Source organism: Silurus meridionalis, chromosome 17 (genome assembly GCF_014805685.1).
Source record: "Silurus meridionalis isolate SWU-2019-XX chromosome 17, ASM1480568v1, whole genome shotgun sequence".
In the NCBI taxonomy this organism is placed as follows: domain Eukaryota; kingdom Metazoa; phylum Chordata; class Actinopteri; order Siluriformes; family Siluridae; genus Silurus; species Silurus meridionalis.
The window spans coordinates 1-14,318 of NC_060900.1; the positions used below are offsets into that span (position 1 = coordinate 1).

The window sequence follows — 14,318 nt, forward strand, 5'->3', positions numbered from 1 at the left end:
CACTGGTGCCACTGCTCTCAAATGTTAGTCTGGAGCCCTGTGTCACTGCAATTGACAAATTCAGCTGTCTGTTAGGGTTCATGTAATTTCCATGTTTTATTATTTTATTCTCTATTTTAATCTTAATTTCATTTCAGAATTTATTTGTTAGCCCTGTAAAGTATTCCCCACTGGTTACCATTTTTGAGTGTGTATTTTACCTGACAGGCAATGGTGCCGTGTTCCAGCTTCAAATATACTGGTTTAGTGCATGGTTCTAATGATGGGTAATTCAATTGTACTTTTCATGATCTCTTTTATGTTATAGACAATGATGTAGATGGAGAGACTGTTGACATTGGGCTGACGGAGTCAATGGTTTCATTCCTCTTTGAGGATCATTTAAGAAGCAGGCAAAATTCCACCGATTTGTCCAACAGATGAAGGAAATGGTGACATTAACGCTTGAACCTGTGCCTGCAGAATGCCTTTTTCAGTCTTCAGCTGGAGCAAGGTTGTTGTCATTTAATATTTAATATTGTTTCATTTGTTTCAGGAAACTATTCTGAAAGTTAGGGGTGTTAGAAAATATTGTTACACGTGAATATCGCAATATTATGTTTGGCGATACTGTATCGATTCTAGGGATGTCCCGATCACGTTTTTTTGCCCTCGAGTCCGAGTCATTTGATTTTGAGTATCTGCCGATACTGAGTCCCGATCCGATACTTCTATAATAGCCTACATAAAAAAGAATAAAGAAGAGCGAAAAAACGGATCCAGGAACAGTGCTTTTCAGGTTTTTCAGGTATCTAACAGTAATCAAATAGTAATTAAATATAAAATATCACTGCATATTATCTTTACTGTATAAAATAAATAAAGATTAATCATTATTGAAGTTACAAAAACTGTTCAGTCAAGAGCAGTGAGTGATTTCTTTGTTATTTGTTGTTTGATTTAACATTAAAAACAGGCAGCAGGAATAGTTTTTTTTCCCTATAAGACATGCACGATCCAGTACATATACTGTTACACATGCGCTGTCTTTCTCGACTAATATACGTTCACTTAAGACATAACCGACTATGTTTGCTAGGATACTCGCTAGGACGGGCATGGTGACATCATTTTTTGTATAAATGTGGCCACCGAAGCACAAGACTTGAAAGAGAACGTCTGTAGGTTACGTATGTAACCGTAGTTCCCTGAGGAGCACGCTGCGCCGAACGCTTTGGGAACGCGCCTGAGTGTTCATGCTCTGAATAACGTGTGTAATCAGTCAAAAATTGGACGCTGGCCGTCACCGATGAGGTGACGTCACGACCAGGAGTATAAAATGCATATGAGAGAAGCCAGCGGCAGCTTCTGAAAGGAGAAGAAAGCGCCGCAGGACGCCGGAGGTGTGGCACAGAGACGCAGCGTCTCGCCCCTCAGGGAACTAGGGTTACATACGTAACCTAGAGACGTTCCCTTTCAGGAACTCGAGCTGCGTCGAAACGCTTTGGGAACGAGTGTCCAATCACGCCAGACTGACCAGTCCCTGCCCAGTGTGTATGTGACCACAGCTAGAGGAGGACCGAGGGGCCAGGAGTGGCACTGCGGTCCAGGTTATAGAACCGCACAAAGGTCAGTGGGGCGGACCAACCCGCAGCGTCACATATGTCCTGGAGGGGAACTCCAGAGGACCAAGACTTAGAGGCAGCCACACTCCGGGTGGAGTGAGCTCTGACCCCGAAGGGAGCGGGGAGACCAGAGGACTCATAAGGCGGCGTGATAGCGTCAACAATCCACCTGCTCAGAGTCTGCTTATTAGCAGGCAAGCCTCTCTTGTGAGGGCCGTAGCAGACAAACAGCTGACGGGACCTTCTCCAAGGACCCGTCCTGCGGATGTAAGTGTCCAGAGCACGCACCGGGCAGAGCCGGTTAAGCTTCTCCTGGTCTGGGGCCTGGAATGGAGGAGGATAGAATGCCTGTAGCCTAACGGGTCGTGGGACGACCGAGGGCACCTTGGGGACGTAACCGTACGGGGGTAAAGGAGGGCACCAGCCATACCCGGGGTAAACTCCAGGAAGGAGGGGGCCATGGAGAGGGCCTGCAGGTCCCCCACCCTTTTTATAGAGCAGATGGCCAACAGGAATGTGGTTTTGATAGACAGGTGCCTCCAAGATGCCTCGGCTAGAGGCTCGAAGGGGGGCTCAGAAAGGGCCCCCAAGACGACGGCCAGGTCCCACCCAGGCACTCTAGGCCGTACTGGGGGCGTCACAAAGGGGTCTCTGCCCAGAGATTGCCCAGCCACAGGGGCATGATTGGCCGAAATGGCAGACGCGTAGACTTTTAGGGTGGAAGGAGCCAACCCCTTGGCGAACTGTCCCTGGAGAAAATCCAGCACTAAACCAACTGGGCAGTAGACTGGATCCAGCCGGTGGTGCTCACACCACGAGCAGAACAGACGCCACCTGCCGGCATACAACCTCCTAGTGGAGGGAGCTCTGGAGTGGAGAATGGTCTCCACCACCTCGGTGGAGAGACCAGAACCTCGGAGCCGTGCCCCCTCAGGGGCCACAGCCACAGCCTCCACAGCTCTGGGCGGGGTGAAATATGGCACCCCCTAGCTGAGAAAGGAGGTCCCTCCTCAGAGGAATCTCCCACGGAGGGTGCTCGAGGAGAGCCACCAAGTCCGCGAACCATGGTTTGCCTTGGACCTTGGAGCTACCAGGAGGAGCCTGACTCCATCCCGGCGAACCCTCTCCAGAACTCCCGGAAGCAGCGCGACGGGGGGGAAAAGCGTACAGACGCAGCCTCGGCCACGCCTGAGACATAGCATCCAGCCCCAGAGGGGCCGGAGGTATAAGGGAGAACCAGAGGGGACAGTGCGACGTCTCTCGAGACGCGAACAGATCCACCTGGGCTCTGCCGAATTTCTCCCAAACCTGTTCCACCACATCGGGGTGCAGCCGCCATTCCCCGGGCCTCAACCCCTGCCTCGACAGGGCGTCCGCTGCCTCGTTCAACCGGCCCGGGATGTAAACCGCCCTTACAGAGAGGAATGCTTCAAAGCTAGAAACACGGCCAGCATCTCTAGGCAATTGATGTGCCACAGTAAATGGTGCCCCTCCCACAGACCCCTGGCGGAGCGACCACTCATGACCGCTCCCCACCCTGTGAGGGACGCATCCGTCGTTAGCATTAAGCGACAACCGGGGACTCCCAGCACAGGGCCTAGAGATAGGAACCGGGGATCTCTCCAAACATCTAAGGCACGTAGGCATCGCGTGACCTTGATGGTACGGAGCGGATTGCCCTCCGTGAGAACCCGCGGGTCCTGAGCCACCACTGAAGGGGCCTCATGTACAGCAGGCCAAGTGGAATCACACTGGACGCAGCTGCCATAAGCCCTAGCAGTGTCTGGAACTGCTTGACAGTGAGAGGCTGCCCTCCTGACCTTCCCGACGGCTGCAAGGATGGCCACAATGCGGGCAGGAGAAAGCTGCACGCAAAGTAGTTGAATCCCATATGACACCGAGATAGGTGGTTCTCTGAAAGGAGAAAGCACACTCTTCTCGGCGTTCAACCGAAACCCCAAAGCCTTCATGTGGGCGAGCGACATCTCGATGCCGGACCGCCAGCTGCTCTGACTGAGCTAGGATCAACCAATCGTCGATGTAGTTGAGGATGCGGATGCCCTGAGACCTCAGGGGAACCAGAGCCGCATCCACACATTTCGTGAAGGTACGGGGCGAAAGGGCAAGGCCAAATGGAAGAACCCGATACTGGTAAGCTTTGGCCCCGAAAGCGAACCTCAGGAACCTCCTGTGAGATGGTAGGACGGACACATGAAAGTACGCGTCTCTCAGACCCACCGTGACAAACCAGTCCTCGGATCTGATTTGAAGCACGACCTGCTTGAGGGTCAGCATCTTGAACCTGAGTCGCATGAGAGAGCGGTTCAGCTGACGTAGATCTAAAATAGGACGCAATCCCCCGTCCTTTTTGGGAACTATGAAGTACCGGCTGTAGAACCCGGACTCTCGCTCTGAAGGAGGGACCACCTAGATTGCCCCCTTCCTGAGGAGAGTAACTACTTCCTGTTCCATGACCAGAGCCTGCCGTCGTCCCACCAGAGTGGGAAGAACCCCATAAAAACAGGGCGGAGGAGACCCGAACTGAATCGAGTAACCTACCTAATCGCTCTACAGTACGCAGGACCCATCGAGACACATCTGGGAGAGCTTTCCAAGCTCCCAGAAATCGCCTCAAGGGAATCAGCCTCTCGAGACTGACCTCCGGAACGCCCAGAACCAGGGCCGTGCCCTGAGATGGTCCTAGGGGAGGCGAGATCTCCTGGACCACAGCGATGCCGGGTGGAGACCAAGGAGAGAGCTCGCTGGAGCTGGCCGCGCCCTGAAGCACCGAGGGTGGCAGAGGAAGAATGTAGATGCTGCCACGACTGGACCATTTCAATCCCGCCATTAGAATCAGCCGGTGAGTCCCTGTTTCCAGAGCATTACCGGACAAAATTTCCACCGTTACTGAGCAACAGCGTTTTAAGGGGGTCGCACACCGGACGCGAAGCTCAGCACAGAGCCACGTCTTTAAAATTCGAACGCATTGTTTCCTATGAGTGTCCGCGGCGACATTCGGTGCCTGTCCGCGGCGCCCAGGAAGTTGTTCAAAATCCTGCTGCGCCACAGAGCGCCATGTACATTGTTTAGATTAAATGTTTATTATATTTCTCTCAAATTGTCGTTAATGTACATACTGACTTCACCCTGTGCTGCAAGATACATTAGTTTTACATTCTTAGTTTAACAACTTGAATAAAGTCTAAAAATGTATAATAAACGTAGCCTTTTCTTTCCTTTTGCTTTGTTGTGCCATTTTTCCATGTACACTAACCTCAGTGCGAAATATTAAAGCATATGTAATGTTTCCCTGTTGACGTAAAACACTCCCATTGTGCAGCTCTTCTATCAGGAGTCGAGTCAAAATTGAGCTTGCGCGTATATAATGTGCGCGGCCGGTGTGCGACCCCCTTCAGAGGTGTTTTTGTTCTGATGGAGAAGGGTATGACTGTCTGGTGGTACTGACAACACAGGATGGAAGAACCATTAGTTGTTTTACCTTTTTTTTTGTAAACGGCGTGTGTCTCAATCAGCTCCCTAGTTCAGTAGTCAGGGCACTGATCAGGGAATCAGCCATATTCACTTTCATACTGATTCACGACCTAGGGAACTAGGGAGCTGATAGAGACGCAGGGTTAGTATTTGCACGTTCAAGTTGTAAACACCGAATCTGTACTTCCGCTTATGTCAGGCGTGACCTTTTCAACGTAATTGCGTATTACGTGACGTCACGAACGCGCATCCGAGAACAGAGCAAGGAGAACATTTGTGCTTATAAAACTTAAAGGGATAGTTCACCCAAAAATGAAAATTTTATGTTTATCTGCTTACCCCCAGCGCATCCAAGATGTAGGTGTCTTTGTTTCTACAAAGTGTTTAAAATGTTTTTGCAGGTATCCGACTAATGAAGAGTATGTTCAAGTGGCTAAGGCCCTTATTCTGAGGTACCCCTTTTTAAAGGACAAAGAGGGCAATGGATATGTAAGTAGAGGAGTAAATCTTAATATCCTACTCTTGGTTCTAGTCATACAGTTAATTTTGTGTAAAACCTTTTTTCCTTCTTCTTCTTTTTGCCAAAATATGTTTTTTTAAATAGCACACATGGCACATGTCTCTGAAACGCAAGTTTAAATTTGAACGGACACCTTTGGCTGATGTTGAAGAAGTGAAAAAACTTAAACAGAAGTTTGGTCATTCAAAAAAGTCTCAGAAACCTGAAAAAAGCACTTGCAAACAAATGAAAAGGCCTGTGGTGAGAGCATACATTTATAATCTTTTTACAATGGTACATGTTGCCAGTGTATTGTTCTCAAATTTATCATTATAACGAGTGACAAGACACCTGTGAAAAGGCAAACATTTTCTTTATTTTCTTGCCAAGAAGTTAGAAATAATATTCTACCTGATTGTTTTTGTCTGTGTACAAGGACATGGATGTTGCTGGAGAGGATGCTACCTCAATAGAGGGACATGTGAAAGTCCTACAGGACCAATATCGAAAGACACAGCCAGATGCTCGTATTGTTAAAGAGCGAATGAGGAGGACCTTTGCCTGGAGGCGTAAGGAGATTATTGGTGGGATGACTGTTGAAGATGCTGTCAACAAATATCCGTTTTTGAAGAGTTCATCAGGGGTAAGTGTGGAAATTATAAAAGTACACAAACCCATTAACATGTAGGACACTGAAACTGTATAAAAAATTCTGACTTTCTTATGTTTGTGTCTTTTTAACAAATTTCAGCTTTATCAAGAAATTGGTTTCCTGTACAAGTCTGTTAATCTTTGCCGGCACTTTCAAGAAAGCTTTGGAAACATTGCATCCAGTGTGCTACAACTTGCTTGCGGGAAATCTCATTTAGCAAAGCCGCTCATAGAAGCTAGAGAAGAATCTCTCGTTGAAGACCATAATGGTAATTGACGTTTTTTTAATCTTATCCTATTTAATAAAGGGTTAGTTCACCCTAAACTGAGAATTCTGTCATTAATTACTCATCCAAACCTACAAGACTTTTGTTCATCTTTGTAACACAAATGAAGATATTTTTAATGAAATCTGACAGCTTTCTGCCCCACCATTGATGGCTACGCACCACTTTCAAGGCTCAGTCAGGTTGTATATCATGTCTGTATCAATGGCTCAATACGAGAGGCAACGCAAAATGCAAAGACATGTGAAATATAACGTCATCACAGGTGTTGCGTGCAAATGTGTGTATGGTGTTGGTTTCATGGATGTTAGGATAACTATTAAAGAGTTCACATGTTCACTTTTCTTGATTTGTTAATAGCTATAATCTGTTAAATGCTTCAGTTTGTTTTCATATTATAATAATATAATAGTAAAACAAATTGAAGCAAACTGATATAATATATCAGTTTAAATAGTTATAACCGATATGTTTTAATAGGCCTACTTCAATTATCTTTAAATTTTATTATATTATATTGTAAGCTTAATAAAGCCTAGCCATTAAAAAGTTTGAAACCCCCTGATATAGAAAAATCGTGGAAATTCAACAAACATTTAATGTTGATGGTTTAATGCTGTCTATTGCTAATAATTGACTAGCCTATACAAAACACATTAAAGTTGTCCAAACCATCTCAGTGTAACTGCTCATATTATTATTATAAAGAATTAAACTGTCCCTGGAAGATTTTTAAAATAGAATTTCTTAGTAAAGACTAGTTAACACAGCACTGTAAAAAAAAAAAAAAAAAGAAAGAAAAGAAAGAAAAGTCACCTAACATGCTTAATTTAGTGACTGAACTGATTGTTTTCACTAAGTTACATCAGGGGTCAAATAAAATAGAAATGGCACATTATTTAAAAGTTACAATTACATTTTTTTGTGTGTTTACGTACACTGTACAAGTTCAGGTGGTCAAAAATGTCCGCTCAATAGAGAAAAGTTTTGCTCAGTAAGAAAAAAAATTAGAGGGAACATTAGTCAGTATCATGTGTTTTCTTTTGTTTCAGGAATTGATTTCAAAACAGCACTTCTCATGTTGCTAGTCTTGTTCAGAGAAAAGCTTGAACACTTCATTGTGCTTGGGGAGGTATGCGCATGTTTCTCTGTCTATCATAAATGCATTTTTTTAATTTTTAAAACATTTACTGAATAATAATCATCTTACTCTTAATGCAGATTAGTTAAATTGTTCCCTGATATCTACATAGAGTGTATGTGGCTTATTTAAGGGCAAAAAATGTCCAGATATGGTTTTACAGGTCCATTTACAACCCTAGAAATTGTCCCTAGAATGAAATGGGCTGATATTGCCTTATTTGGAAGGGTCATGAATAGTAATGTGGACCTCTGCTCTGATTGGCTGTTTCATTGCATAGTCAGTTGCGGCATGACGGTGGAGAGATTAGGCATTGATCCAACCTTATATGTTTGTGCCTGTTTCAGTAAAAATGTACTTGTTTAAAGCTAAAATCTGTGGTTTATTTATAAAGAGAGCACCTATTTGAAATTTTGATCTCCAGTTTTTGGAGTTGCGAGATCCAGTCGGCCACTGGGCGCTCAGTGCTCATTAAGCCTGGCTAGAGCAGCCTTTTCTCGGCTAGTCCTTCTGACGTCTGCCGCTGGCTCTGATGTTTCTGTAGTGGTTGAACATGAGTTATAATCCGTCTTGTGCATATCTATCGCGCGATCTTTGGCCTCATGGATCTATCAATTGTTCCTTGGCTATTTGTTTTGGCTGAGGGTAAAGTGAAGTTATTTCTTTGATCATTAAAACTTAACGAAACGAGAGTTGTGTTTTATGTCATATTTAATTTTATTACAGTGAAGATAATCATATATGCACACTTATTGCGTGAACCACTTATTAATAGGCTTAATATTTTTTTAAATGTAAACGAAAAGAGGCAGGGTTGTTTTATTTCGTTTTATTTTATATGCAGTGAAGATAATCAATGTACGCGTTGCCTGAACAACATTTGTGTGGCTATTAATAGGTTTACATACATACAGAGATAACCAGAGTAGCCAGAGCGAGCTGAGTGACGCTGTAAGAATGCTGCTGTTTTCCGTCTGCAGAATCACCAGACTTCCTCTGGAGTTCGTTCTCCTGATTCGAACTTGGCAAGTCATTGGCTGGCATATGCAAATGCTAGCGTACATTCCGGTGGTTGCGTTACAGTCGGTGTTATGTTGAGATTCGCCTATTTTTCCGTGGTGTTTTCATGCACAAGATTTACATATGAAAGGAGGAAGCAATAGTGTTTGAGACTCACGATATTTGCCAAGGTGCCAAGGTTAATTCAATTTTTCATTCTAGGGCACATTTAACCTGTATGATCATAAAATTTGACTGATATAAAATCTTATTTGTGCTTTTGTCTTTTAGAGTGACCCATCTTCACCATATCCAACTGTTCAAGTACAGGAAACCACTGACTGGAAAACTGTGCTTACAAGAAGAGTCACTGCTGTCATCAGAGTTGATGGGATAGAGATCTGCCGGGCTAGCGGTGTGGACGAAGGGTTCTTTCTGCATTCTGTGCCTATTTGTCTTCAATTTGACATATCCACCTCACTTGAAGAACACTCTGGTGTTTCTTCAGCGGTATGTTTTGAAACTTACTGTGGATGGTGACAAGCTCTACTTACTCCAGTTACCAGAGTAATCAACCTTTACAGTAACATCTGCAAAATGCCTCGCCCTTCTGTTGTCCTAAATGCTCTCGGAGAACATTCACAATTGTCAAATTAATCCAGCACATTGGTCTCATTCATGCACATGAGGCAAATTTTTCAATAACTTGTGGTCTTAATGACTGTCAGAGAACATTTTCAAAGTATGAGTCCTTTAGATGTCACGTTTACCGAAAGCATAAACATACGGTGTTACAACAGACTATGACTGATGATCCTCTTCCTTTCTTTGAGGATGTTGAGGAAGAATGTCCTAATGATAGTGTTGTACTGTCTGCCCCTCCAAACATGAAGGAGCTGTTTCAGCAATTTAGAGAGAACCTATGTGCCTTTGTTCTGAAATGCAGAGAAAAAAATCACCTGCCTCAGTCAGTGCAGCAAGAAATTTTAGATGATGTAAATTTCTTATTTAGTTTTTTCAAAGAAAACTATGACTCATTTCTTGCATATCATCTAAAAGAAAATGGATTTGATCTTGCTGCATCCCCAGAACTTCAAAAGTGCTACAGTCCCCTGACTTTTTCAGAGGCCTCGAGACTTGTTAGGTCTCCACACATGTTCAAAGAGTATTGCAAATCAAAATTTGAGTTGACTGAGCCTGTGCAGTATACACTAAGAGACACGTATGGTAATAAGACTGGAAGTTACTCGTACATTCCTATATGTGAGGTATTGAGAAAATACTGTTCCCATGAGGACATCTGGGACCAGATACAAACTGAGTTCAACACTGAAAAGATGAACTTGTTCTAAAAGATTATCGAGATGGACTTCATTTCAAAAACCACAAATTCTTTGCAAATAACCCACAAGCTCTGAGACTGCATCTTTATGAAGACGAGTTTGAGGTGTGTAATCCTCTGGGTTCAAAACGTAACAAACACAAACTCTGTGCATTTTACTATACAATTGGAAATATAGGTACAAAGTATTGTTCTCAGTTAAAACATATTCATTTAGCTTTACTTGCTCGCTATAGCCTTGTGAAACAATTTGGATTAGATGAAATTTTGAAGCCATTCATAGATGATCTTAAAAAGCTTTCATCAGAAGGAATTAATGTACTTGTTGATGGTGTGGAAAAAAAATGTTCGTGCAGCTGTTGAAGTTGTATCTGCTGATAACCTTTCCTCTCACTTAATAGGTGGATTCAGCATGTCATTTAATGTTGGTAGAATTTGTAGATACTGCATGGCCACACATAGCAACATTAAGAGATGTTTTAATGAATCTGACTTTGTTTTAAGAACTACTGATGTCCACAGATACCACTTGGAGTGTGTAAAGGAAAATCCTGACACGAAAGCCATTTATGGTGTTACCAGAGACTGTCCTTTTGACAAACTGGACTACTTTGATGTCACTACCTCACTTCCTCCGGATGTGATGCATGACTTTTTAGAAGGTGTAGTTCCTCTAGTGTTGCGCCTTGTTTTAAGTAAAGCTCACAGAGAAAAAGTCATAACCATACAAGAGTTTAACGAGGAGCTGAGGAAACTTACTTTTGGACAGAATGATAAAAAAAACAAGCCTGTTCCTCTTTCTGAAAAACTTCTACACAACTTGAATGTAGTAGGGTCTGCCACACAGAAATGGTGTTTATTTCGCCTACTGCCCTTTTTGGTAGCACACAGAATCCCAGAGGGCTGTAGCTATTGGCATGTCTACTTACTTTGTCGTGAAATTTCTGACATTATAATGGCACCAGTTGTAAAAAAAGAATGGCTTCCCACTCTTGATCTCTTAGTTTCTGAGTTTTTGTCATGTACAGTTAAAGAGTTTGGTGATGTTCTTACGCCAAAATGTCATTATTTAATCCATTACTCTCGTTTGATGCTATGCTATGGGGCTTTGCGTTCTTTATGGTGTTTAAGGTTTGAGGGCAAACATCAATATTTCAAACAGGTCGCTAGCGCTTGTAAAAATTTCATTAACATTTCATCCACTTTAAGTAACCGACATCAGCATAGACAATGTTGGGAATTGTCTTCTGTTAATATGTTGGGGGAATATGAGAAAGTTGCTGGATGTTGTGTGAACACACCCTTTCAGTCTTTACCTTCAGCTCTCCAGCATTCAATAAGTGTGAACAAGAAGTACAGCCATGTCAATTTTGAAGGCAAACAGCTTCAACGAGTAACAGAAGTAGAGATTAATGATGTCAAATATTGTGTTAAAGATGTGTTTACTGTGGGTCACCTCCATGCAGAAGAAGTTCCGTTATTTTTTCAGATTAAGTACATTCTTAACATGGACACAGACTGGTTATTGTGTGGCAAGCTGTTTATACCTGAATCTTTTTGTCGTCACTATTATTCATACTGTGTGAAATATGAAAATGAATGGACTGTCCTTTCACCAGGTGAGGAGGTTGATTACCAGGCACTAGATACCTACAGTGTTGATGACAAATTATTTATTAGCAGTAGGTATTCTTGCTGAAAATGCCCTTTGCTATTAACTTCAATGTGCAGCACATGACATAGCCTAATAATTAGCTATATATCAGTTCTTGTATTTTTTCTGATTTGATTTGTAAGGATTCTAGTGTAAAGACAATTTCTTGTATTCCTGTTAATTTTATTGAAGAGGTTGCTGTTTTAAAACTGTTTTATATCTCTGTTTATATTTAATGTCTGATGAGCTTTTATGTGCTATGAACTTGTCTATTTTTGTACCTGCTGTTGTGGTATGATGCAATACATTTCAAGAAATTCTATTCAAGTAGGTATTCTTGCTGAAATGCCCTTTGCTATTAACGTCAATGTGCAGCACATAAAATAGGCTGATAATTAGCTGTATATCAGTTCTTGTATTTTTTCAGATTTGATTAAGGATTATACAGTAAAGACAATTTCTTGTATTCCTGTTAATTCTGCTTGAAGAGGTGCTGTTTTAAAACTGTTTTATATCTGTTTATATTTAAGTAATGTCTGATGAGCTTTTATGTGCTATGAACTTGTCTATTCTTGCACCTGCTGTTGTGGTATGATGCAATACATTTCAAGTAATTCTCTTTGAAATAGAAAGTTTATAAATAAAATTGCATCTGTAAAATCTGCATGTCTGTAAGCCAGTTTAAGATATTTTTTCGCCCACATAGGATCAAAACTGCTTTCATTGGGGTATACCCTGGGAATCCTTTTAATAAGGTACAATTTTGTGATCTTTTCAAAATGCACAATTGTACCTTGGTGTACAAAATTGTTCCTTATATGGTACAAAGTTATAAGGTATAATTTTGTACCTTGCTTTAAAAGGTACAAAACTGTACCTTTGAGGGTACCACCCCAGTGACAGCCACTTGTACCCTAAAAGGTACACTTTTGTACCTTTTTTCTGACAGTGTGGGGTACAAAATTGTTCCTTAAATGGTACAAAGCTATAAGGTACAATTCTGTACCTTGCTTTAAAGATACAAAAAGGTACCTTTGAGGGTACCACCCCAGTGACGGCCACTTGTACCCTAAAAGGTACAGTTTTGTACTTTTTTTTCCGACAGTGAAGTAGCAGCACTGTTTTGTTCAAGAACATTGCAAAATTGGAAAAAGCAGATGTGTTGGTTAATGATACAGTCATATGCCAGGGCCTATTGGACACTGGTTCTATGGCATGTACTATTAGCGAGGAAATGGAGCACAGGCTGCTAGATGCATGTGGGACCCTTGAGTCTGATCAGCCCCACGCTGATATTTTACTTGTAGGTTGTGGTGGTGTTCGGGTCAGGCCCAAGTGCATCTATCAGCTAAAATGCATGTATATGACCACTCAGTTGTTGTACCAACCCTTGTTGTACCAGAACATAAAGACCAGTTAATTGTCGGTACTAACGTCATCAAATACATTCTTAGTCAACTTAAGCAGTCCCCAAGCTATTGGCGTGTCATGAATCAGCCGAATCCTACAGGAGAACCAGAGATCCAGCGGTTCTTGAGTATGTTATCTGGGCATGACAGATGGCAGGGCAGTTCTATCCCAACCATCATCGGTACCGCTAAGCTTGCTAAAGCTGTCACACTTCTTCCGTTTCTGTGGGTAGTGCTGTGCTGGTTGAGCCACCAAAGGCTCAGACTCACAAGAAGGGTGTTCTTGTCGGGCGTGTTATAGCCACACTGCCAGGTGACAGATGGGTGCCGGTTAAGGTTATTAACCCATCTGATAAACCGCTCACTTTGAGACGTAATGCCAAAATAGCAGATGTGTCTCCTGTTTTAGCAGTTTAAGACTTGGATGTGCAACTTGGACATAGTCACGGAGAGGCTGTGAATGTACAGAGCCAGTCTGTCTCCTCTACTGTTGGTATATGCGGTTCCCCTTCTGATATACATAGTGTACTGCAAAAGCTTGGCCTCGGTGACCTTGACATAGGGTCCTGCGAAGTCACTCCGTACTGGAAGGATCAGCTTCTACAGCTGATTCAGAAGTATCAGGATGTGTTTTCTAAACACAGGCTAGACTGTGGTAAGGCCAAAGAGTTTGTCCATAGGATTCATTTATCGGACAACCACCCTTTCAGGCTTCCGTATAGGCGTGTCCCCCCGGCCCAATATCAAACCTTGAGGAAGGTGCTCTCAGAGATGGAGGAGCAAGACATCATTAGGAAGTCTTGTAGTGAGTGGGCGTCCCCACTGGTCCTTGTATGGAAGAAGAGCGGTGAACTTCGCGTTTGTGTTGATTACCGCTGGCTTAATGCTCGGACCATTAAGGACGCTTACCCCTTACCTCACCAAGCAGACTGTTGGCGGCCTTGGGTGGGAATGCTTTGTTTAGCGTGATGGATCTCACCTCTGGCTTTTATAATGTTGCCATGGCGGAGGAGGACAAGAAGCTCACGGCCTTCACAACGCCAATGGGCCTATTTGAATTTAACAGGCTGCCGAGGCTTTGTAACAGCCCCGCAAGCTTCATGCGCCTAATGATGAATATCTTCGCGACCAAAATTTCCTGGCGTTGCTTTGTTACCTGGATGACCTACTTGTGTATGCCCGGACGAGGGTGGGCCATCAAAAGACTTGAGATGGTGTTCAGTAGGCTTCGAACATGGGT

The 14,318-nt window shown here is 43.2% G+C and overlaps 1 protein-coding gene across 1 annotated transcript; it reads left to right on the forward strand.

The window, feature by feature from the left end:
* Positions 1-4,401: 4,401 nt before the first annotated feature.
* LOC124399728 lies at positions 4,402-14,047 on the forward strand. The gene is made up of 9 exons (XM_046870875.1): positions 4,402-4,464; positions 5,498-5,585; positions 5,701-5,856; positions 6,032-6,238; positions 6,347-6,515; positions 7,586-7,665; positions 8,965-9,101; positions 13,312-13,391; positions 13,641-14,047. Exons 1-9 carry the CDS (start codon positions 4,418-4,420, stop codon positions 14,045-14,047), a joined length of 1,371 nt encoding a protein of 456 aa, XP_046726831.1. The 5' UTR covers positions 4,402-4,417.
* Positions 14,048-14,318: the final 271 nt, after the last annotated feature.